Source organism: Salvelinus alpinus, chromosome 8 (assembly GCF_045679555.1).
Source record: "Salvelinus alpinus chromosome 8, SLU_Salpinus.1, whole genome shotgun sequence".
Lineage (NCBI taxonomy): Eukaryota > Metazoa > Chordata > Actinopteri > Salmoniformes > Salmonidae > Salvelinus > Salvelinus alpinus.
Window position 1 is genome coordinate 24,229,109 of NC_092093.1, and position 25,818 is coordinate 24,254,926.

A 25,818-nucleotide genomic window follows, 5' to 3' on the forward strand; every position below is an offset into this window, starting at 1 on the left:
GTTTCCCAAAAGCATCGTATCACTAACATCATCCTTCGTCCATTTAGATTCAATGAAATTAAGATGATCTTAGTGCTAATATGCTTTTGGGAAACCCAGCCTTGTCATGTTCCAACAGTGACAGGACCTGTCCAGACCTCAAATGTGTGTCAAACACTCCTCTCACAGTGCCAGGTGAAGGACACAGTCCGATTTGTCATCTCGCTTTTCTCAACCCATTGATTTTATTAGTAACTCTCACTCAGATAATATATTCAAAACTGAAAACATTTATCTCCTCCCTATGGCAAATTGAGTAGTTGCAGAAAATGTGCTTTAAAACTTAAAATGTTTCTCTCCGCTGTCAAGAATGTTTTACTCGCACGGTGGGGGGGTCCCCAACAACATTTCACTGAGTGCCCCCAAAAGGCTGGGGCCGGCTCTATCTGAATGTGTGGGTATGGATGTGGGTAAGCAGACCCACGAGCAACTGCGGCCCCTCACAATGACTTCTGATTTTTTTATAGAGCTAGAACTAATATACGTGGCCATTCCTGTTGCTAATGGAGATAATACCACATCTGCCAAGTGTCCCATTAGCACAACGAATGAATGAATGAATGAATGAATGAATGAATGAATGAATGTGTCACGCCCTGACCTTAGTTCCTTTTTTATGTCTCTATTTTGGTTTGGTCAGGGCGTGAGTTGGGGTGGGCATTCTATGTTTTTGTTCTATGTTTTCTATTTCTATGTGTTCTCAATCAGAGGCAGCTGTCTATCGTTGTCTCTGATTGAGAACCATACTTAGGTAGCCTTTTCCCACCTGTGGTTTTGTGGGTAGTTGTTTTCTGTTGCTGCACCTACAGGACTGTTTCGATTTTCGTTTCAGTCTCTTTGTTATTTTTGTATTTAGTGTTCAGTTTTCAATAAAGCATGAACACTTACCACGCTGCGTTTTGGTCCGATCCTTCCTGTTCATCAGACGAAGAAGATCGTTACAGAACTACCCACCACCAACGGACCAAGCAGCGTGGTATGGAGGAGCAGAGGGTTCAGGACTCCTGGACTTGGGAGGAGATATTGGACGGTAAGGGACCCTGGAGACAGGCTGGGGAATATCGCCGCCCGAAAGAAGATCTGGAGGCGGCGAAAGCTGAGAGGCGGCAATATGAGGCAAGGCAGCGCAGCAGGCACGAGAGGCAGCCCCCAAAAATGTTTGGGGGGGAGGCACACGGGGAGATTGGCGGAGTCAGGCGATAGACCTGAGCCAACTCCCCGTGCTTACCGGAAGCAGCGTAGTACTGGTCAGGCACCGTGTTATGCAGTGAAGGGCACGGTGTCGCCAGTGCGCGCTCATAGCCCGGAGCGCTATAGGCCAGCCCCCCGCAAGTGCCATGCGAGAGCAGGCATCCAGCCAGGGTGGATTGTGCCAGCTCAGCGTGTTTGGTCTCCGGTGCGCCGTTTCGGCCCAGGGTATCCTGCGCCGGCTCTGCGTACTGTGTCTCCGGGGCACTGGGAGGGTGCTATTCGTCCTATGCCTGCGCTCCGCCCGAGCCGGGCGAAAGTGGGCATTGAGCCTAATGGATAGGTGCGAGTGGTAAGCACCAGATCTCCAGTGCTCCCCCACAGCCCGGTTCGACCTGTGCCTGCACTCTGGAGGGGCCGGGCTAAAGTGGGCATTCAGCATGGAGGAGAGGTGCCAAGGCTGCGCACCAGAGCTCCAGTGCTCCCCCACAGCCCGGTTTATCAGGTGCTTCCTCTACGCACCAGGCCTCCTGTAGGTCTCCCCAGCCTGGTGGGCCCTGTGGCAGCCCCACACACCAGGCTGTCTCTGCGTCGCCTCCCTCCAGAGTCGCCCTCCATTCCGAACCCTCCAGAGTCTCCCTCCTGTCTGGAGCTGCCAGAGTCGCCCTCCTGTCCGGAGCTGCCAGAGTCGCCCTCCTGTCCGGAGCTGCCAGAGTCATCCTCCTGTCCGGAGCTGCCAGAGTCGCTCTCCTGTTCGGGGCCCGCTGCAAGGGTCCCCAGTCCGGGGTTGGCGGCGAGGGTCCACTTCCCGCACCAGAGCCGCCACCGCGGATAGATGCCCACCCAGACCCTCCCCTATGGGTTTAGGTTTTGCGGCCGGAGTCCGCACCTTTGGGCAGGGTCACGCCCTGACCTTAGTTCCTTTTTTATGTCACTATTTTGGTTTGGTCAGGGCGTGAGTTGGGGTGGGCATTCTATGTTTTTGTTCTATGTTTTCTATTTCTATGTGTTTGGCCGGGTGTGGTTCTCAATCAGAGGCAGCTGTCTATCGTTGTCTCTGATTGAGAACCATACTTAGGTAACCTTTTCCCACCTGTGGTTTGTGGGTAGTTGTTTTCTGTTTTGTGTTGTAGCACCTTTCAGGACTGTTTCGATTTTCGTTTATTCACTTTGTTATTTTTGTATTTAGTGTTCAGTTTTTTCAATAAAGCATGAACACTTACCACGCTGCGTTTTGGTCCGATCCTTCCTGTTCATCAGACGAAGAAGATCGTTACAGAATGGTATCTGGCTACTAGAAATAGTTTATGCTTTTTATATGTCTCAGTGTATTCCATTTAATAGGTGCAATGTGAATTGCATATATACTGAACAAAAATATAAACACAACATGTAAAGTGTTGGTCCCATGTTTCATGAGCTGAAAGAAAAGATCCCAGAAATGTTCCATATGCACAAAAAGTTAACACATTTGTTTATATCCCTGTTAGAGAGCATAAGCTGCCTCCAGTTCCCGCCAATATCCAGCAACTTCGCACAGTCATTAAAGAGCATTGGCACAACATTCCACAAGCCACAATCAACAGCCTGATCAACTCTACTGTATGCGAAGGAGTGCAAATGGTGGTCACACCAGATACTGACAGGTGTTCTGTTCTGATCCACGCCCCTATTCCAATCCCACTGCTATAACAGCCTTTCAAGTGTGTGTGTGTGTGTGTGTGTGTGTGTGTGTGTGTGTGTGTGTGTGTGTGTGTGTGTGTGTGTGTGTGTGTGTGTGTGTGTGTGTGTGTGTGTGTGTGTGTGTGTGTGTGTGTGTGTGTGTGTGTGTGTGTGTGTGTGTGTTTCTCCCCTCACACCTACTTGTATTTATTCAGCTAGAGAGGGACTGAGGGTGGGAGGGAGGGGGTGAACTGAGAGAGGGGGGGTTAAGAGGGAGAGAATGACAAAATGAAAGAAGGAGCAGGAAAGATGGAGAGTGAAAGAGAAAAGAGAGAGATATAGAAATGTAAAACAGGCTCCAGTGTAGGCAGGCTATTTATCAGTAGGAGAAGGATGAGGCATTTAGTCAGACAACGCAAGGCTGAGGTGACTGATGCTCTCTTCTTCTCCATCTTCTCTTTGGTGCTCACAGTGACTGCACCTGCAGAGATAGCACTGAGCCATGAACAGGAAAAACACTGGGAGAGAGACACAATGGAGGAAGGAATGCTGTCAACTGTTTGTGAGGGTTGGAATACATACATACTGTGGTTAGGTGTAACAAAAAGACAGTGTTTCCTGTAATTAGTGAGGGTGTATAAGATGTCCTAACACTACTAGAGAAACTTGAGGACAAGGCTACAGCCAGTGTCCTCCACCTCTATTCCCTATGTCCTATACCCTATTCCCTATGTCCTATTCCCCATGTCCTATACCCCATTCTCAATGTCCTATACCCTATTCCCTATGTTCAATGTCCTATACCCTATCCCCTATGTCCTATACTCTGTTCTCTATGTCCTATGCTCTATTCTCTATGTCCTATACTCTATTCCCTATGTCCTATACCCTATTCCCTATGTCATATACCCTATACCCTATTATCTCTTCCCTAAACCCTATTCCCTATCCCCTATCCACTATGCCTTAAACCCTATTCCCTATGTCCTATACCCTATTCCCTATGTCATATGCTCTATTCCCATTCGCTCTATACACTACGCTCTAAGCGCCAGGTGACCGCTGGCCATTCCCCTGACAGTGACAGAGATAGTTTCCTGCAATTAGAAACATTTTCCCCAAAATACTGTTTCCTCACACAACTTAGAGTTTGAAGTCCGAGGAACTCCAGACCCTGCCCTTCTGCCAGCCATAACGATGCCAAAACTTCCTTTGTCATCACGCCCAGTCTACGCAGCAAAACCACTGATACAGTACCATGATCCTGTATATACATCCAGCCCGGCTTTCAGAAACTTGCAGCGCCATCAGAAAAGCCTGCACATCTATCCTGGTATAAGTATATACTTAGCGTTTTAATCCATTACTTAATGTGTTGGCCAGAGCCCCATCTAGGAATCCAGAGTTATCATAATTAAATCTCCCCATAGTCTATTCTACAGAATCGAATGCTATTCTATGCCCTTTAAAACTGGTTAGAGCTCAGCTTTTATGTTTAGTTCTTCACCGCTAAAGTTAAGACTGGGACATCTATTGCTGATCCAGAATCAGTGATACATTACTGAACAAACAGGGCTATATGGGCTATATGCCCTTCAAAACTGGTTCCGCTCTTAATACCTCAGGTTTAGACTGACAATCATAGATCTGACCCTGAATCAGTCATTAGTGACAGGTGATGACAGCAGAACATTAGCTGTAATGCCAGAGCATGGCAGTGATGTGAATACAATGCTGTTTTCCCCAGTGTTCATGAGCTCCAGAGTACTGAAGCAGCAGCGGTGTAGAGAAGTAGGTCTCTGGGGAGGTGTTACAGGGTTGAGAGGAGAGAATATAGCTGCCAAGGAGATTCACTACATAAGCCTTTGGACCAGGGAGGAGGAGAGAGAGTGAGATATCATCTCACCCAGGGGAGAGAGAGAGAATGCACAAGAAAGAGGGAGCATCTTATTCATCAGGGAGAGTCACCACAGGGCCATGTTGTCCTTGTGTTATCACATTGTAAATTAGGGGAACGGTAGCACGGGTGTTAACAAACTCATTACTGTAAGCCTGACTCGGTTTGTGTCTTTTTAAAGCTACTCGATCTGTTTGGCACCAGGGTTTCTGACTCGTTCTTAACTGGGTATTATGAGGCTGGGGATAACAAGTCATTATGTGATGTTTGTGTTTTTTTATTAGCATTTTTTTGTTAGAAAAGGATGTTGGCTTGGGAAAACAAGTAAACACAAATGGCCGATGCTCTAGCAATTGAGGTCCACAGGCAAGACAGCAGGACATCCCTGGTTCTGAGAGACTACACGCTGTAGGATTGGGTTCCAAACTATTGTAACTGTAATGAATACTCAGGGAGAAAAAAGGTGTAGATTCACGCGCAGAGAGCAGCGGGTGTTTATTTTGCCTTCGCAGAAGGCAGGATTCGTGGTCACAGGCAGGCAATGGTCATACACAGGTAAGCAAACAGGCAGGTGAATCAAAACTAGGACTGAAGGCTATAACTGGTTCTCATAAACAAGCTGGGAAAAGGCTTAGTAGAGTCAAAACTAACAATACCTCACAAAGGCACAAACAGAATGAACTGAACTAAATAAGCAGCTGATAAGACCAGGTGAGTAACTAACACAGGTGAAATCAATGAAAGACAGGGCTACGTTCAAGAACACAAGGTTGACTAAGAAAATAAATATAGAACAACCCCCCTCGGAGGCTCCTGACGACCCAACGGCACCGGAGGGCGCGGGCGGGGGAGCAGAGGCGACCGCGAGGTCCAGTAGGCTGGTTCGACAAGGTCGTGGACCGACCCAACGTTCTGCGTCGAGGCTGATGTCCAGTGGGTCTGTTCGGGGGTCGACACCGAGGTCGGGGAGCTGGACAATCCGGACGGTTACCGTGGAATGCCTGAATCATCTCTGGGTCGTGAATGTCCTGGTCGGGGACCCAGGACCCGTCTTCAGGCCAATAACCTTCCCAGTCCACTAGATAGTGGATGCAACCTCTCAGGCGTTTGGAATCAAGGATGGCCTGAATGGTGAATGCAGGTTCCCCTCCGACATCCAACGGTGGGGGGCGCACTGCGGGTTGAGACTGGAGGATGAAGAGGACTGTAGGTGACCGGTTTTAAACAGAGATACATGGAAGGACGAGGACATTTTACACTGCCGGGGGTAACGAGGCAGTACGTGACAGGGTTGCTGCGATGGGTTATCTTAACCTCTTTGGGGTAGGGGGCAATATTTTCACGTCCGGATGAAAAGCATGCCCAGAGTAAACGGCCTGCTACTCAGCCATAAAAGCTAGAATATGCATATTATTAGTAGATTTGGATAGAAAACTCTGAAGTTTCTAAAACTGTTTGAAATATGTCTGTGAGTATAACATAACTCATATGGCTGGCAAAAACCTGAGAAGTTCCACTTCCTGTTTGAATTTTTTTCTGAGGGTGGCAGATTTTCAACCAAGCTCTCATTGAAATTACAGCGTGATATGGATGGGTTTCACTTCCTACGGCTTCCACTAGATGTCAACAGAACTTTCAAATGACTCTAATGTGAAGGGGGGCCGAAGGAGACAGGAATTAGTCACCACTGCCACGAGCTGACAATGCGCGCTCACGTGATAGCCAGCTCCGTTCCATCGCTCAACTGAAGTCAATGTAATTCTCCAGTTGGAACGTTATTCAAGATGTATGTTAACAACATTCTTAAGATTGATTCAATACATCGTTTGACATGTTTCTACTGACTGTTATGGAACTTTGGACATTTCGTCACGTTATAGTGCACGCGCTTTGTGACTTTGGAATTGTTTACCAAACGCGCTAACCAAAGTAGCTAAGTGGACATAAATAACGGACATTATCGAACAAATCAAGCATTTATTGTGGACCTGGGAATGCATTCTGATGAATATCATCAAAGGTAAGGAAACATTTATCATGTATTTTCTGGTTTCTGTTGACTCCAACATGGCGGCTAATTTGGCTAATGTTCTGAGTGCCGTCTCAGATTATTTCATGGTTTGCTTTTTCCGTAAAGTTTTTTTGAAATCTGACACAGCGGTTGCATTAACTTCTCTAGGGTAGGGGGCAGCATTCGGAATTTTGGATGAAATGCATGCCCAAATTAAACTGCCTGCATCTCGGGCCCAGAATATATGATAGGCATATAACTGGTAGATTTGGATAGAAAACACTCTAAAGTTTCCAAAACTGTTAAGATAGTGTCTGTGAGTATAACATAACTGATTTGGCAGGCAAAAACCTGAGACAAATCGATTCAGGAAGTCGTTTTTTTTTTGGTTTTGTAGTTTTCTATTCAATGCCAATACAGTATCCATTGACTTATGACTCAAAATGCAGTTTCTATGCCTTCCACTAGATGTCAACAATCTTCAGAAAATGTTTCAGGCTTGTATCCTGAAAAATGAGGAAGTAAGAGCAGTCTGAATGAGTGGACCCTGCCGTGTCACAGAGCTTTTTCCTGCGCAAGACCGAGAGAGTGCGTTTCTTGTTTACATTTTATATTGATGACGTTATTGTCCGGGTTGAAATATTGATTATTTAGGCTAAAAACAACCTGAGGTTTGAATATAAACATCGTTTGACATGTTTATGAACTTTACGGATACAAATTTTGATTTTTTTGTCTTCCTGTTTTTACTGCTTTTTAGCCTGTGGATTACTGAAGAAAATGTTTTTGGGTATAAAGATACTTTATCGAACAAAAAGAACATTTATTGAGTAAATGAATGTCTGCTGATTGCAACCATATGTAGATCAAAGGTAAGGGATTAATTTTATCTCTATTTCTAAATTGTGTAACTGTTCTAGCTGGCTGGCTACTGTTTGTAATGATTTGTTTAGTGGGCTATGTTCTCATAATCGTAATGTATGCTTTCGCCGTAAAGCATTTAAAAAAAAATCTGACACCGTGGTTGGATTCACAAGCAGTTAATCTTTAAACCTATGTAAAATACGTTTTGTTTTCTGAATTTTTATAATGAGTATTTCTGTATATGAATTTGGCGCCCACCAGTTTCACTGGCTGTTGAAGAGGTGGGACGCTACCGTCTCACGTGCCCAAGAGAGGTTAAGGAGAGGTATATCTATAATTCCATGTGTATAACTTGTATTATCATCTACATTTATGATGAGTATTTCTGTTGAAACGATGTGACTATACACTATCACTGGATGTTTTTGGAACTAGTGAATGTAACGCGCCGGGCCACACACGCTGTCCGGGGTGAAAGAGTGGCGGCATCTGTCGGCAGTGAGCGGTCTCCCATACCCGCTCACTACACCAAAATCAGTCGTTGACAGCTGGGACAGTACCAGGCTCCGCCTCCCAGGGGAAACATGGGGGGTTGGTAACAAAGTACACACTGAAATGGAGTAAGGCGGAGGGAGTGACTGAGTTCTGAGTGAGTTCTGAGTGTATTCGGTCCAGGCCACTCCAGTCATGTGGAGAGGCAGAACATTGTTGGCGGAGGTACTTCCCCATTTCTTGGTTCAGGCGTTCCGTCTGCCCGTTGGTCTGGAGATGGTACTCAGAGGATAGGCTGAGGGCGACCCTCAGTCAGTCACAGAAGGCTCACCACACCCGGGAGACAAACTGGGGCTCGCGGCCAGCGACGATGTCCTCCGGAATCCCATACAGACGGAACACCTGCTGGAACATACTCAGCCAATTCCATGGCGTTAGGTAAATGAGGAAGAGGAACCAGACAACACATTTTTGAAAAACGGTCTACTATGACAAGGATGGTGGCGTTACCAGAGGATTCAGGAAGGTCTGTGATGAAGTCAACAGCTATGTGGGACCAGGGTCTGTGAGGGATTGGAAAATGTTGAAGCTTAGAGGAAGGGAGATGACGAGGGCTTTTGGTTTGGGCACAGACTGGACAGGAGTGCAAGTAATCCCTTACGTCAGATGCCAGTGAGGACAGCCAGAACTTACGGGCTAGAAGTTCGGTGGTTTGTGTAATGCCTAGATGTCCTGACCCCAAGGACGTGTGACACCATTGCATCAGTTGGGGTCTAACAGCTGCTGGTACGTAACTCCTCCCAGCTGGTGTCTCAGGAGGAGCCAGGTCAGAGGTTAAGGCTTCTTGTATGGCAGAGTGAACCTCCCACTGTACCAGTCCCATAATGCAAGAGGAAGGAAGAATTGGTGTGGGGTCTGAGTTACTGGTCAGAAGGTCAAACTGGCAGGAGAGAGCATCAGCTTTTAAGTTTCTTTCCAGGGATGTAAGTAACATGAAAATGGAAGCATGTGAAGAGCCCAGCGGGCTTGTCTGGAGTTTAACCTCTTGGCCCCTCTGATATATTCCAAATTACAATGATCTATTAAGACGAGAAAGGGATGTTGTGCGCCCTCCAACCAGTGGCGCCACTCCGAGGGCCAGCTTGATGGCGAGGAGTTCTGTTCCCCACATCGTAAATTCCTCTCAGCGGAGGATCATTTCCTGGAGAAGGCGGCACAGGGATGCGATTTTGGAGGTGTTCCCACCCGCTGAGAGAGTATGGCTCCTACTTCCACCTCCAGGGTGAAAGGAAGGGTCGGATCAGGTTGGTGAAGGACAAGAGCTGAGGTGAAGAGGCATTCCAAGTTGTTGAAAGCAGTCAGGGCGGTATCAGTCCATTGAAGGGTCCGGGTCTTTTGGCTGGTAAGAGCAGTGAGGGGAGCGGCAGTAGAACTGAAGTTCCGAATGAACCGGCGATAGTAATTGGAGAACCCAATGAAACGTTGGAGTTCCTTAACGATGGTGGGTTTGGGCCATTTACTGACGGTGGTGACTTTGTTTTCATCCATGCTGACCCCTCTAGGTGTCAATACGAAACTGAGGAAGTTTACATGGAAGGGGCTCTTTTCAGTCTTCACAAAGATTATGGTCAAGGAGCCATTGAAGAACATTTTGCACATGCTGTATGTGTTCCTTAAGGAAGTGAGAGTAAATCAGGATGTCATCAATATAGACAATGAGAAAGCAGTTGAGCATATCCTGGAAAACCTTGTTCCCAAAGGATTGGAAGACGGCGGGGGCGTTAGTAAGGCCGTAGGGCATGATCAGGTATTGGTAGTGCCCTCGTGTGGTGATAAAGACCGCCTTCCATTCGTCGCCTTCACGCATACGGACAAGGTTATATGTACTTCGCAGGTCAAGTTTTGTATAGATGTTGGCGTGGCCCTCTTGTTCAAGGGTCGCTGGGATCAGAGGAATGGGGAAACGGTTCTTGACCATGACGTCATTCAGGGAACGGTAATCAACACATGGACGGAGACCACTGTCCTTCTTTCCAACAAAGAAGCTGGACGCAGCCGGGAAGAAGGACGAATTAAACCGTTTGAATGTAATCAATGTAGTTCTCCATTGCCTCATTTTCCAGGATAGATGGGGGAAAACACAGCCCTTTGGTGGGGACACTCCAGGGAGTAAGTCAATAGCACAGTCCCCCGGGCGATGTGGTGGCAGAGTGGAGGCCTTGATTTTGCTGAAGACATTGCTGTACTGGGCATATTCAGATGGTATGGTGGGTGGCACTGCAGAGGCAGAGTCCAATGGTGGTGGCTCTGCAGGGTAGGCAGAGACAACTGATGAAGCAGGTAGAAGACCAGGACAGTAGTTCACCTTGTCACCACGAGATGGCAGGGTCGTGACGACAAAGCCAGGGGTGTCCGAGGATGAGTGGCTGTTTGGGGGATGAGAGTTCCATGAGTTGAATGGTTTCTGTGTGGAAGACTCCAATCTGGAGGGTGACGCTCTGTGTCAGGTGCATAATGATGCCCGTGCCCAATGGCTGCCCATCCAGGGTGTTAATCCTTAAGGGAGGGGTGACAGGTGTTAGATCAATGTCAAGCTCTTGTACTAGCTGGTGATCAATAAAATTACCTGCTGCTCCCGAATCCATCAATCCTTCTACGTACTTAGTAACCGCCTTCGCGGTTATCAATTCTGGGATGGAGAATTGTTTCTGGGAGATATTTAGAAATAAGGACACGCCTACCTGCATGGCAGCGGAGGGAACCTTCTCATCTCTCCGTGGGGGGTGAACAGGGAAATGGCTGAGTAGATAATCTTTCCCTCCACAGTACAGGCAGAGCCCTTCTTGGATCCGCCTTTGATGTTCGATACACGGGAGAGGAGCATGGCCCAACTGCATGGACTCTGGAAGACTCGGACGGGATGACGGAATCATGGAAAGAGAAGGTCTCGTGTTCCTGGGTGGCATAGTTCTTCGGCGGTCGGCGATGAGGTGGTCGATGGAGATGGACATACGACTGTATTGATTTAAATCCTGAAGGCCACCTCGACAGGCCAGCTCTGCCTGAAATTCCCTGTTGCGCCCTCTCCGGTAGATGGTAAGTAAAGCAGCCTCACTCCATCCACTCCGTGCAGCCACAGTGCGGAACTCGAGGGCATACTCGGCAGCTGAATTGCGTCCTTGTTGAGGTTCTATGAGGAGGTCTCCTCTAGGACGACCGGAAGGAGAGGGATCGAATACCTCTTTGAAGAGGGTGTGGAAATGGGTCTCAGATCAGAGTTCTGTGCTGTTGGCAGTCCATATGGCGGTGCCCCAATACAAGGCTTTGCCTGTGAGTAAAGACAAAATCCACCCTGCTCTTGTCGGTGGCGAAGTTAGTGGGGTTGTGCTCAATGTAGTTGCTGCATTGCATCAGATATCCCTGACATTTCCCAGGTGAAACGTCATATTTTCCAGGCATGGATATGAATGAAGGGCTATGGGTTACAATACCTGGATTTCCTCCATATGCTCCTCTTGCTGGGTTAGGCGCCACTGTAGCGCCGCTGAATCTATTCCGTTATTAAGTGAGGTATTCTGTACTGAATACTCAGGGAGAAAAAGGTGTAGATTCACGCGCAGGTGTTTATTTCGTCGTCGCTGAAGGCAGGAATTGTGGTCACAGGCAGGCAATGGTCATACACAGGTAGGTAAACAGGCAGGTGAATCAAAACTATTACTGAAGGCTATAACTGGTTCTCACAAACGAGCTAGGAAAAGGCTTAGTAATGTCAAAACGAACAATACCTCACAAAGGCACAAACAGAATGAACTGAACTAAATAAGGAGCTGATGAGACCAGGTGAGTAACTAACACAGGTGAAATCAATGAACAAAAATTAAAGACAGGGCTACGTTCTAGAACACAAAGAAACAGGGCTACGTTCCAGAACACAAAGAAACAGGGCTACGTTCCAGAACACAAAGAAACAGGGCTACGTTCCAGAACACAAAGAAACAGGGCTACGTTCCAGAACACAAAGAAACAGGGCTACGTTCAAGAACACAAAGAAACAGGGCTACGTTCCAGAACACAAAGAAACAGGGCTACGTTCCAGAACACAAAGAAATAGGGCTACGTTAAAGAACACAAAGAAACAGGGCTACGTTCCAGAACACAAAGAAACAGGGCTACGTTCCAGAACACAAAGAAACAGGGCTACGTTCCAGAACACAAAGAAACAGGGCTACATTCAAGAACACAAAGAAACAGGGCTACGTTCAAGAACACAACGAAATGAACAAAAGGTTGACTAAGAAAATAAATAGAGAACCTTACAGTAACTCAGTATGGGTACAGGTACAGAACGAACACCAAACAGTCCTGGTCTACATCTCTAGCCCTTCACAGACTCGAAACCCCTTTCAATGTAATCTCTCAAAGGCAAACAATGCATATGGAAAACACAGTGCACACACACACATACACACACACACAGTACACACACAATACACACACAGTACACACACAATATTCTATTTATATTAAGCAGTTCATGAATATTTGATTTCTCTTTTTGTATTTTCATGCATTCCTCAGATCACAGGAAGAGAGGTACTGAAAGGCATTGTGGGAGATGGTGCCTACCTCGTCGTAAGTGTAGCGGTAGTCTGCTTTCTTAGATTTCAGATCCCACAAGACCACAATTCCAGCCTCATATCCAATGATAAGCTGGAAGGGAAAATTGACAGACAGCCAGTGAGATTTGGCCCGGTGAGGACAGACATATCAGAGAAGGAATAATACGCTCAACATTCCCACGGCACCCTGCAGTTGGATGGTGGGATGAAATAGAAGACAAACAGGATACACAGTTTATTTGATCACCTTTTCACCTTGGTTCTAAACTGTTAATAACAACAAGTAAATAAAAGTGCATTTTGTTACATTTTTTCATGACTATTGTTAACCAAACCATGCCCCCTAAAGTTGATATTATCAAAATACCCCAAACAATGGACTATTTATTTAAAGGCCCAGTGCAGTCAAAAACATGAATTCCCTATGTTTTATATATATTTCCAACTATGAGTTTGGAATAATACTGTGAAATTGTTAACATGATGATAATGCCCTTTGAGCGTAAGAGTTGTTTAAAAATTCCATAAAATTCAGCCTGTTTTGATGGGATGGAGTTTTGCCCTGCCTGGTGACATCACCAAGCGGTAAATGAGTTAATAGACCAATAAGAAAGAGAGTTCCAAACCTCTCTTCCAATAACAGCTAGTTTTCAGGTTTACCCTCCCCACTCAGACCACTTCCAGACAGTCCTAGCAAAATTATTGCTTGAGAAATGGCTCTTTGCTTAAGAAGCTATTTTTGTTTATTTTTGACTATTTTAATTGAAAAACAATCACAGTGAGGTACTTAATTGTTACCCAGAAATTATATGATATTGAGATAAATTTTAAAAAACGGCAGCGTTGGACCTTTAAACCTCTCTGTGAGAGAATGCCTTCATTGAAATTCAAATGATAAGGAATTATTTTCCTTCTATATTTTTATGTTGTTCTTTGGAACTCAGCTCCTCTCGCACCCCGAGTCCTGAAACACGGATAAATGATAAATAAACGTCTGAACAGCCGTGGCTGTGACAAGTCATTCATATTTCAAAAGCAATTATCTGTGTATTCAAATAAAAGAGAAATAATGATTCAGCCAGCTTTAATGTTTCATAAAGGCTAAACCTACGTCCAGAGAGAGGGGCAGGGAGGTAGGGAGGGAGGGACAGATGGCAGGATAAAGGTAAAGTGTCAGACCTGAACGATCGAGCGATGTGTGAGGTCTTTAAAGAAGGATTAGGGGCATGCCACACTCTTCAACAACAAGAAGGAAAGATACACACATGTAATGTACACAATTTTGGGGCAGAGAGCCACTCCATACCTTTCCCTCATCCATGGGGTTGTCACTTATGTGGACCACAGGACCTGGGTGGGCCTTGGAGGATCTGAGAGAGAGAGAGAGAGAGAGAGAGAGAGAGAGAGAGAGAGAGAGAGAGAGAGAGAGAGAGAGAGAGAGAGAGAGAGAGAGAGAGAGAGAGAGAGAGAGAGAGAGAGAGAGAGAGAGAGAGAGTGAAAAAGAAAAAATAGAAAATAAAGGTGAGCCTCATCAAAGGGACAATCCCTTCAGCCTCATCAAAGGGACACTCCCCTCAGCCTCATCAAAGGGACACTCCACTCAGCCTCATCAAAGGGACACTCCCCTCAGCCTCATCAAAGGGACACTCCCCTCAGCCTCATCAAAGGGACACTCCCCTCAGCCTCATCAAAGGGACACTCCACTCAGCCTCATCAAAGGGACACTCCCCTCAGCCTCATCAAAGGGACACTCCTCTCAGCCTCATCAAAGGGACACTCCACTCAGCCTCATCAAAGGGACACTCCCCTCAGCCTCATCAAAGGGACACTCCTCTCAGCCTCATCAAATGGACACTCCCCTCAGCCTCATCAAAGGGACACTCCCCTCAGCCTCATCAAAGGGACACTCCACTCAGCCTCATCAAAGGGACACTCCCCTCAGCCTCATCAAAGGGACACTCCTCTCAGCCTCATCAAATGGACACTCCCCTCAGCCTCATCAAAGGGACACTCCCCTCAGCCTCATCAAAGGGACACTCCACTCAGCCTCATCAAAGGGACACTCCACTCAGCCTCATCAAAGGGACACTCCCCTCAGCCTCATCAAAGGGACACTCCACTCAGCCTCATCAAAGGGACACTCCACTCAGCCTCATCAAAGGGACACTCCACTCAGCCTCATCAAAGGGACACTCCCCTCAGCCTCATCAAAGGGATGTCACATACAACAGATGTGTTTAGAGTTCCCACACATCATACAGATAGCTCAGGCGAATAGTGAGAGAGAAGATCAACTTTGAGCTTAGAGCAGCTAAAGGAACAAAGTCAATTAGAAACAGAGCATGGGAAGGACAGGGCTAACTGCTGAAGCCCTGAGAGTCATCTTTCAAAGACAGGAGCTTACTGAAGGGAGAGATGGATGGCTGTCAGTCCCCTGTGAGAGTGTGTACTGTAGTGTGTGTGTATGTGTGTGCGTGCACACGCGCGCGCGTATGTGTATCTCCCTATCTCCATCTCAGTCCTCCTCTCTTCCTCCATGTTTCTCTCCTCTCTCCTCTCCCTATGCCAAAGACTGCCATCATGGCTAACATAGAGGATGAGGATAGGGATGACTGGGGTCATGAAGGAAAGGCGCTAAGTAGAGTAGAGGAGAGGAGAGGAGAGGAGAGGAGAGGAGAGGAGAGGAGAGGAGAGGAGAGGAGAGGAGAGGAGAGGAGAGGAGAGGAGAGGAGAGGAGAGGAGAGGAGAGGAGAGGAGAGGAGGATAGGAGGCTATGGAGAATTGGGATGTTGCCCATGGTTGCCGGGGTCTATATTTATCAGTGTTAACCAGATAGTGTTATTAACTCAGTGTTACTGCAGCTGGAGTTGTTTATTTATCTAATCCCCCTCGCCACTGTCACACTGTTACTTACAAACCAACCCATTCTCTGCTGCACACACACACACGCACATGTGCACGCATGCACACACACACAGGATTTGGAGAATGGATCACCATGGAAACAGAGCCAGGATGTGCAGAGTGCAGACAGCCTCCTGAAAATATGCAGCACCCACATAGAGGCAAGCACACACACACACACACCTATGCAAGAGTGTGTGAATGAAAGTAATCTATCTAAGGTGCAGAGGCCTGAATTCCACACACAGACTTCTCTCATAATGGATAACACCTGCCCATATATTTGAATGTCATATTGAATGCATCACACATGCAATACAACACCTACCATCTATCTATATGCCATCAAACTCAATGTCCCATAGTGGATATCACACAAACACCATCAAAGACCATCAACCATGTCCTGTGGTGTGTATCACAAATATATAGTATCAACATATACACACACACACAAACACACGCAAACACACACACCATGAGAAAGACCAGGCATCAGTGAATCTGACAGCCTCTTCGCACGCCACAACTCCTTGCCTGCCTTCTATTCACACACACACACACACACACACACACACACACACACACACACACACACACACACACACACACACACACACACACACACACACACACACACACACACACACACACACACACACACACACACACACACACACACACACACACACACACACACACACACACCACACACACAACACACAAATCAGAACACCTGGTACATCTGCAGGCAACACAAGCATCCAATACTGATACAGCGGAAACACAGTCACACTGAAAATGTCCCCTATGGCAACATGGCATTAACAGCCCTTAGTCTGGGGCCTTAGCCAGGAACATGCCAACAGGACTACCTGTTTATGTGTATAGGGGGAGGTGGGATAATGTTAGCACAGGTATCGCAATGTGCTAAAAAAAGAAAGGAGTAAGAGAAAGATGGTGACATTGAGGGGGAAGGGACAGAAAGAAATAGGGATGGAAGAGGAAAGCAGAATCGTGGGGGGTGACTTTCATCAGACAGGGTGACTTTCATCACACAGGGTGACTTTCATCAGACAGGGTGACTTTCATCACACAGGGTGACTTTCATCAGACAGGGTGACTTTCATCAGACAGGGTTACTTTCATCACACAGGGAGACTTTCATCAGACAGGGTGACTTTCATCAGACAGGGTGACTTTCATCACACAGGGAGACTTTCATCAGACAGGGTGACTTTCATCAGACAGGGTGACTTTCATCACACAGGGAGACTTTCATCAGACAGGGTGACTTTCATCAGACAGGGTGACTTTCATCACACAGGGTGACTTTCATCAGACAGGGTGACTTTCATCAGACAGGGTGACTTTCATCACACAGGGTGACATTAATTAGACAGGGTGACTTTCATCACACAGGGTGACTTTCATCAGACAAGGTGACTTTCATCAGACAGGGTGACTATCATCAGACAGGGTGACTATCATCAGACAGGGTGACATTCATCAGAGTGTGACTCATCAGAGAGGGTAAGATTCATTAGAGAGTGGGACTCATCAGAGAGTACGACTCACCAGACAGGGTGACATTCATCAGAGAGGGTGACTTTCAACAAATCAAATCAAATCTAAGTTTATTTGTCATGTGGGCCGAATACAACAGGTGTAGGTAGACCTTACAGTGAAATGCTTACTTACAGGCTCTAACCAATAGTGCAAAAAAGGTATTAGGTGAACAATAGGTAAGTAAAGAAATAAAAACAACAGTAAAAAAACAGTGAAAAACAGTAGCGAGGCTATATACAGTAGCGAGGCTATAAAAGTAGCGAGGCTACATACAGACACTGGTTAGTCAGGCTGATTGAGGTAGTATGTACATGTAGATATGGTTAAAGTGACTATGTATATATGATGAACAGAGAGTAGCAGTAGCGTAAAGAGGGGTTGGCGGGTGGTGGGTTGCGGGACACAATGCAGATGGCCCGATTAGCCAACGTGCGGGAGCACTGGTTGGTCGGGCCAATTGAGGTAGTATGTACATATGTACATGAATGTATAGTTAAAGTGACTGTTCATATATGATAAACAGAGAGTAGCAGCAGTGTAAAAGAGGGGTTGGGGGGGGAACACAATGCAAATAGTCCGGTAGCCATTTGATTACCTGTTCAGGAGTCTTATGGCTTGGGGATAAAAATAGTTGAGAAGCCTTTTTGTCCTAGACTTTGCACTTCGGTACCGCTTGCCATGCGGTAGTAGAGAGAACAGTCTATGACTGGGATGGCTGGGGTCTTTGACAATTTTTAGGGCCTTCCTCTGACACCGCCTGGTTAGAGGTCCTGGATGGCAGGCAGCTTAGCACCAGTGATGTACTGGGCTGTACGCACTACCCTCTGTAGTGCCTTGCGGTCGGAGGCCGAGCAATTGCCATACCAGGCAGTGATACAACCAGTCAGGACTGTCTCGATGTTGCAGCTGTAGAACCTTTTGAGGATCTCAGGACCCATGCCAAATCTGTTTAGTTTCCTGAGGGGGGGATAGGCTTTGACGTGTCCTCTTCACGACTGTCTTGGTGTGTTTGGACCATTCTAGTTTGTTGGTGATGTGGACACCAAGGAACTTGAAGCTCTCAACCTGCTCCACTACAGCCCTGTCGATGAGAATGGGGGCGTACTCAGTCCTCCTTTTCTTGTAGTCCACAATCATCTCCTTAGTCTTGGTTACGTTGAGGGATAGGTTGTTATTCTGGCACCACCCGGCCAGGTCTCTGACCTCCTCCCTACAGGCTGTCTCGTCGTTGTCGGTGATCAGGCCTACCACTGTTGTGGTGTCTGCAAACTTAATGATGGTGTTGGAGTCGTGCCTGGCCATGCAGTCGTGGGTGAACAGGGAGTACAGGAAGGGACTGAGCACCCACCCCTGGGGGGCTCCAGTGTTGAGGATCAGCGTGGCAGATGTGTTGCTACCTACCCTCACCACCTGGGGGCGGCCCGTCAGGAAGTCCAGGATCCAGTTGCAGAGGGAGGTGTTTAGTCCCAGGATCCTTAGCTTAGTGATGAGCTTTGAGGGTACTATGGTGTTGAACGCTGAGCTGTAGTCAATGAATAGCATTCTCACATAAGTGTTCCTTTTGTCCAGGTGGGAAAGGGTAGTGTGGAGTGCAATAGAGATTGCATCATCTGTGGATCTGTTTGGGCAGTATGCAAATTGGAGTGGGTCTAGGGTTTCTGGGATAATGGTGTTGATGTGAGCCATTACAAGCCTTTCAAAGCACTTCATGGCTACAGACGTGAGTGCTACGGGTCTGTAGTCATTTAGGCAGGTTGCCTTTTTGTTCTTGGGCATAGGGACTATGGTGGTTTGCTTGAAACATGTTGGTATTACAGACTCAATCAAGGACATGTTGAAAATGTCAGTGAAGACACTTGCCAGTTGGTCAGCACATGCCCGGAGTACACGTCCTGGTAATCCATCTGGCCCCGCAGCCTTATGTATGTTGACCTGTTTAAAGGTCTTACTCAAGTCGGCTACGGAGAGCTTGATCACACAGTCGTCTGGAATAGCTGATGCGCTCATGCATGCCTCAGTGTTGCTTTCCTCGAAGCGAGCATAGAAGTGATTTAGCTCGTCTGGCAGGCTTGTGTCACTGGGCAGCTCGCGGCTGTGATTCCCTTTGTAGTCTGTAATAGTTTGCAAGCCTTGCCACATAAGATGAGTGTCAGAGCCGGTGTAGTATGATTCAATCTTAGCCCTGTATTGACACTTTGCCTGTTTGATGGTTCGTTGCAGGGCATAACAGGACTTCTTGTAAGCTTCCGTGTTAGAGTCCTGCACCTTGAAAGCGGCAGCTCTGCCCTTTAGCTCAGTGCGAATGTTGCATGTGATCCATGGCTTCTGGTTGGGGTACGTACATACAGTCACTGTGGGGACGAAGTCCTCGATGCACTTATTGATAAAGCCAGTGACTGATGTGGTGTACTCCTCAATGCCATCGGAAGAATCCCGGAACATGTTCCAGTCTGTGATAGCAAAACAGTCCTATAGTTTAGCATCTGCTTCATCTGACCACTTTTTTATTGACCGAGTCAGTGGTGCGTCCTGCTTTAATTTTTGCTTGTAAGCAGGAATCAGGAGGATAGAGTTGTGGTCGGATTTACCAAATGGAGTGCGAGGGAGAGCTTTGTACGCGTCTCTGTGTGTGGAGTACAGGTGGTCTAGAATTTTTTCCCTCTGGTTGCACAGTTCACATGAAATTTGGTAGAACTGATTTAAGTTTCCCTGCATTAAAGTCTCCGGCCACTAGGAGCGCCGCCTCTGGGTGAGTGATTTCCTGTTAGCTTTTTTGCTTATACAGCTGACTGAGTGTGGTCTTAGTGCCAGCATCTGTCTGTGGTGGTAAATAAACAGCCACGAAAAGTATAGCTGAAAACTCTCTAGGCACGTAGTGTGGCCTGCAATTTATCACAAAATACTCTACTTCAGGCAAGCAAAATCTAGAGACTTCCTCAGATTTCGTGCACCAGCTGTTGTTTACAAATATGCACAGACCGCCCCCCCCCCTCGTCTTACCAGAGTGTGCTGTTCTATCTTGCCGGTGCAGCATATATCCCGCTAGCTGAATATCATGTTGTCATTCAGCCATGATTCCGTGAAACATAGGATATTACAGTTTTTGATGTCCCGTTGGTAGGATATTCGTGATCGTACCTCTTCTAATTTATTGTCCAATGATTGCACGTTGGCGAGTAATATTGATGGTAACGGCAGCTTTCCCACTCACCTTCTGCGGGTCCTCACGAGGCATCCCGCTCTGTGTCCCCTGTACCTGCGTTTCGTCCTCTTGAAAATAACGGGGATGTTGGCCCTGTCGGGTGTTTGGAGAATGTCCTCTGCGTCTTGCTTGTTGAAGAAAAAATCTTTGTCTAATCCCAGGTGAGTGATCGCTGTCCTGGAATCCTGAAGCTCTTTTTTGCCGTAAGATACGGTTTCAGAAACATTATGTACAAAATAAGTATTAAATAACGCAAAAAAAACCCACATAATAGCACAATTGGTTCGGCGCCCGTAAAACTGCTGCCATTTCTTCCAGCGCCATCAGACAGGTTGATTCATCAGAGAGGGTGACATTCTTCAGACAGGGTGACATTCTTCAGACAGGGTGACATTCATCAGACAGGGTGACATTCATCAGAAGGTGACATTCGTCAGAGAGGGTGACTTTCATCAGACATAGTGACTCATCAGAGAGAGTGACATTCATCAGAGAAGGTGACATTAATCTGAGAGGGTGACTAATCAGAGAGGGTGACATTCATCAGACAGGGTGACATTCATCAGACAGGGTGACATTCATCAGACAGTGTGACTTTCATCAGACCGGGTGACTCATCAGAGAGGGTGACATTCATCAGAGAGGGTGACTCATCAGAGAGTGTGACATTCGTCAGAGGGTGTGACTCCTCAGAGAGTATGACTCATCAGAGAGGGTGACTTTCATCAGACAGGTTGACATTTATTAGAGAGGGTGACTTTCATCAGACAGGGTGACATGTATCAGAGAGGGTGACTTTATTCAGACAGGTTGACTCATCAGAGAGGGTGACATTCATCAGACAGGGTGACTTTCCTCAGACAGGGTGACATTCTTCAGAGAGGGTGACATTCATCAGAGAGGGTGACTTTCATCAGACATGGTGACTCATCAGAGAGGGTGACATTCATCAGAGAGGATGACATTATTCCGAGAGGGTGACGAATCAGAGAGGGTGACATTCATCAGAGAGGGTGACCTATCAAAGGGCCACATTCATCAAACAGGGTGACTCATCAGACAGTGTGACATTTATCAGAGATGGTGACATTCATCAGAGAGGGTGACTCATCAGAGAGGGTGACTCATCAGAGAGGGTGACTTTCATCAGATAGGGTGACATTTATTAGAGAGGGTGACTCATCAAAGAGGGTGACTTTCATCAGACAGGGTGACATTCATCAGAGAGTGTGACTGATCAGACAGGTTGACAATCATCAGAGAGGGTGACATTAATCAGAAAAGGTGACTTTTATCAGAGAGGGTGACATTCATCAGACTCATCAGAGAAGGTGACTTTGATCAGACAGTGTGACTCATCAGAGAGGGTGACATTCGTCAGAGATTGTGACTCATCAGAGAGGGTGACTTTCATCAGACAGGGTGACATTCATCAGAGAGGGTGACATTCATCAGAGTGTGTGACTCATCAGACAGGGTGACTTTAAACAGACAGGGTGACATTCCTCAGAGAGGGTAACTCATCAGAGAGGTTGACATTCAACAGAGAGGGTCCCATTCATCACAGAGGGTGACATTCATCTCAAGGCTTTCATTCTTTCTTTCAGCCTGTAATTTTCAGCCAATCAATCTGCAGCCAACCCCTGTGGTGGAGTGGAGTGGCGTGTGAGGACGGGTGGGTCAGCTCTGCTACTGCTCTGGGTCTCCTGGAGGACTGGGTGATAGATTACTGTCTCCCCACGGGCGAAGTTACAGTGCTGGGTCTATCCATGAGCAACTCACCCTACAGGCCTGGAGGTTTGGATGGTACAGTAGGGCCTGATCTCTAGGCCCAGTTAGGACCCAGTGAGGGCTGAGGCTGGGTGGGAGGGAACACACACACACACAGACACCCACACATACAGACAGGCAGGGGCAGCAAGAGGCAACATACAAGAATAAAGAGGGGGAAGGGCCGGGAGGGAGAGAGAGGACACCCTCTGGTGTTCACATGAACTGTGTGTCATAGTGGGCCTCAGGCTGCACGTTACTCCTGTTCTACACTCAAAGAAAAAAGGGTTCCAAAAGGGTTCTTTGGCTGTCCCCATAGGAGAACACTATTTGGTTCCAGCTAGAACCCACAAGCGGTGTGTGTGTGTGTGTGTTTGTGTTTGTGTTTGTGTGTGTGTGTGTGTGTGTGTGTGTGTGTGTGTGTGTGTGTGTGTGTGTGTGTGTGTGTGTGTGTGTGTGTGTGTGTGTGTGTGTGTGTGTGTGTGTGTGTGTGTGTGTGTGTGTGTGTGTGGTCAGCAGTTCCTGGTACAGTAGCTCAGTACACAGAAGTGAGTCAAACACACACAGTGTAACTTTATGTGATGACTACAGGGAGGGTGATGACTGCTTTATGTGATGACTACAGGGAGGGTGATGGCTGGTTTAAGTGATGACTACAGGGAGGGTGATGACTGGTTTATGTGATGACTACAGGGAGGGTGATGACTGGTATACAGTGGTTCTTCCTTTAAATCACGTGCCATAGAATTCTGCGGCACCCCGCAAGCTGTGCTGCAGTACGCCACACTCTTCTTTACTATACCTAGTATGATAGTAGAACACAACTCCAGTGTATACTGTCATGAAGTGACCCTTTCTGGGTGTAGATTGTGACTCACCCCCTCTCTCTCTCCTAACCCAGGTTTTATTATCTCAGGTCATACATTCCTGGCAGAGACTCTCTCCCCCGGTCATGCAGAAAGAGAGGGAGAGAGCACAGAGAGAGACCAAAGGACTAGACTTGGCCAAACTCCTAAATCCCCATAAATGGGAGAATTAAACAATATTTCTACTTTCGAGAATGTAGGAATGGTCCGTGGACACTAAAGGGACAGTTATGACGAGTGTGTTTCATTTGGTGATCTCATGAAGGACAGGAAACACACATAACGGTATCTCTTAAAGTGTACATTTCCCAGCTGTCAGGTTTACATCTAAATATTGTGAAACGTATGTGATTAAAAATTAAACGATTTGTGAAAAGATGTAATGTGATATTAACCTTCTAAATGAGAGTATGGATTTTCATATAAAGATGAACTAGTCAGTGGCCACACCCCTGTGAGCCCAGACATCACATTAGGCTTCATAGAACCGCCCCTTCTTCGACAGAGGATAAAACTCACTCCTGAAGAAATTCACACCAGACCAAAACATGCCGGGTGACGCTGGTGTGTGAGGTGGTTTAATCTACAACTCTACCAAAGGAAAAAACTATACCACGTGGAGCATTGGCTACACGGCTGGAAATGGTTAAACTCTGAGAATATCAATCCCTATAGAATAAGAGCACAAATCTTAGATGTTTTATTACTAGTCTGCAGCTAGAAATTATCTAAATCTAGAACGAGAATACTGTCAACCGCCGAAGCCTCTTTTCTATGAGAACATGTCTGAATGGTACTCTGAAGTATCCATTCTAACCACCTACAACCACAAAAGACTTTGTGACTTGAATGAAAGTTAACCAGAGACTCTGATGAACCCGACAGGACAATCGAGGATTCCAACAGAGAAGACAACAACGACATATGGGCGTAAATATATGCAATTATATTGCAATTATTCTCGAAAGAGCGGCCGTTCATGTGCAAAGGATTGGCATTTTAATGAATATAATTATAGACTGTGTGTAATGAATCCATTTGTTATTTCCCGCTCTTTCTCAGTCCCACCCATTTCCTTTTGTCTACCAAGCTGTCATATCGGCTTAGCCCACTAGGGACTTTTCTATCATTGTTAGTACCCAATATCTACAGTTTGTTTGTTATATATTTCTGTGATTATTTAGTTAGTTAGTAAATAAAAAATTAAGCAAATTTGTATATTGCTGATTCATAATTTATGCTAGGGTTCGTGCAGATAACCAAGAATTTTACGACGTTTGGAATGAGACTAACAAGGTAATAATAATACATTCATGAGAATGACTAATCGATCAGACATAAAAATATCTGAAGAGTTATATTCTGAAAATTATAGCTCTGTAAATCAACATTTTCCTTGGTGCCCCGACTTCCTAGTTACTTAAGTTTACATGATTAGTTTAATCACGGAATAATAATTACACATAGAGAATTGATTTGATAAAATAACAGTCTTCACATTCAATGATAGTAAAGACATGACAATACCTTACTGTTACCTACAAGTACTTGGGTCTTTTCTCCACATATTACTCAACTAAAACAGAACCGGACTGAACGACAGTGTTCTGCTATAGTACTGAGTGCTGCAGTACGTCCTGGTAATCTTCTTGACAGTGTTCTGTTCCACTCTGTAATGTTCTGTGCTCTGCTTGGGTGTATTTCTTTCTATGCAGTGTGTTACTGAGGTGGTGTAAAATAGAGAGCACATTGTCTCTGAGCCGCCCACTCCACGGTCCCTCTCTGATGACAGCTCCAAAGAGGACAATAGGAGAAGATAAAGGCAGGAGAGGTATCTACCTTGCATACCCGCAGCCCACAATAAGATGAGACAGAAAAAGAGAGGTAGAGAGAGAGAGAAGGGAGAGATAGAAGGAGAGAGAAAGTGCCATCTGAAGCGCTCTTGTCTAATCATAAAGCCTTTGTGTGCAGATATACTGTTGTCATCAGAACTGGATATGGGCCACACACACACACACACACACACACACACACACACACACACACACACACACACACACACACACACACACACACACACACACACACACACACACACACACACACACAGAGACCTTTATTCTGGAAATACAATGGCAGCTTCAGGACTGGCAGGCACGACTCCTTAGAGACCCATACTGTCACCCATTTACACTACTTCCTTCCTTATAACCCACCTCTCCATTCCTCTACCTCTCTCCTACTTGTCTATCCCCGACCTCCTTCTATTTCTCTACTTCCTCTCTCCTTCCTCTCGTCTACCCCTCACCTCTCCTAAACCCCCACCCTTCTCTATCAACCCGCTCTCTTTCCTGTCCTCTCTTCCTCTTCTCTCTTTTTCTTGCCCGTCTCATCTCCTCTCCCCTCCCCCTTCCCCTCTCCTCTACTTTCCTTCTCCCTTTCCCCTCAGCACTGTTGACACAGGACATCTGTACATGGCCAACACTGATCTTAAGAGACACCTGTTCCATCCCTCACTATGAGACAGGAAGAGACAGGATGAGGAAAATGCTAAAAAGGTCACGAGTGAATTATGCAAGAGCTCTAGAGCAGAAACAACATGAGGTATGTCAACAGCAACACAAACACCCTGTGAAATAGCAGTGTCTTAATACTTTAACCCAGTGTTGAAGAGGCCTAGTAACTAAGAGTCAGAACTAGTGATTCACATCCTTTCTCCTTCACACCTGTGGTTA

General features: G+C 46.4%; 1 protein-coding gene across 10 annotated transcripts in view; it reads right to left on the minus strand.

Moving 5' to 3' along the window:
- LOC139582755 (syntaxin-binding protein 5-like) overlaps positions 1–25,818 on the minus strand; it is a 177,670-nt gene that overhangs the window by 44,916 nt on the left and 106,936 nt on the right. For all 10 annotated transcript variants that reach the window (XM_071413062.1, XM_071413058.1, XM_071413056.1 and 7 more), the window contains exons 6-7: positions 14,079–14,142; positions 12,780–12,863 (exon numbers count right to left, since the gene is read on the minus strand). In XM_071413062.1, the coding sequence (XP_071269163.1) occupies positions 12,780–12,863; positions 14,079–14,142 (148 nt within the window). The remainder of the gene's footprint in view (positions 1–12,779; positions 12,864–14,078; positions 14,143–25,818) is intronic.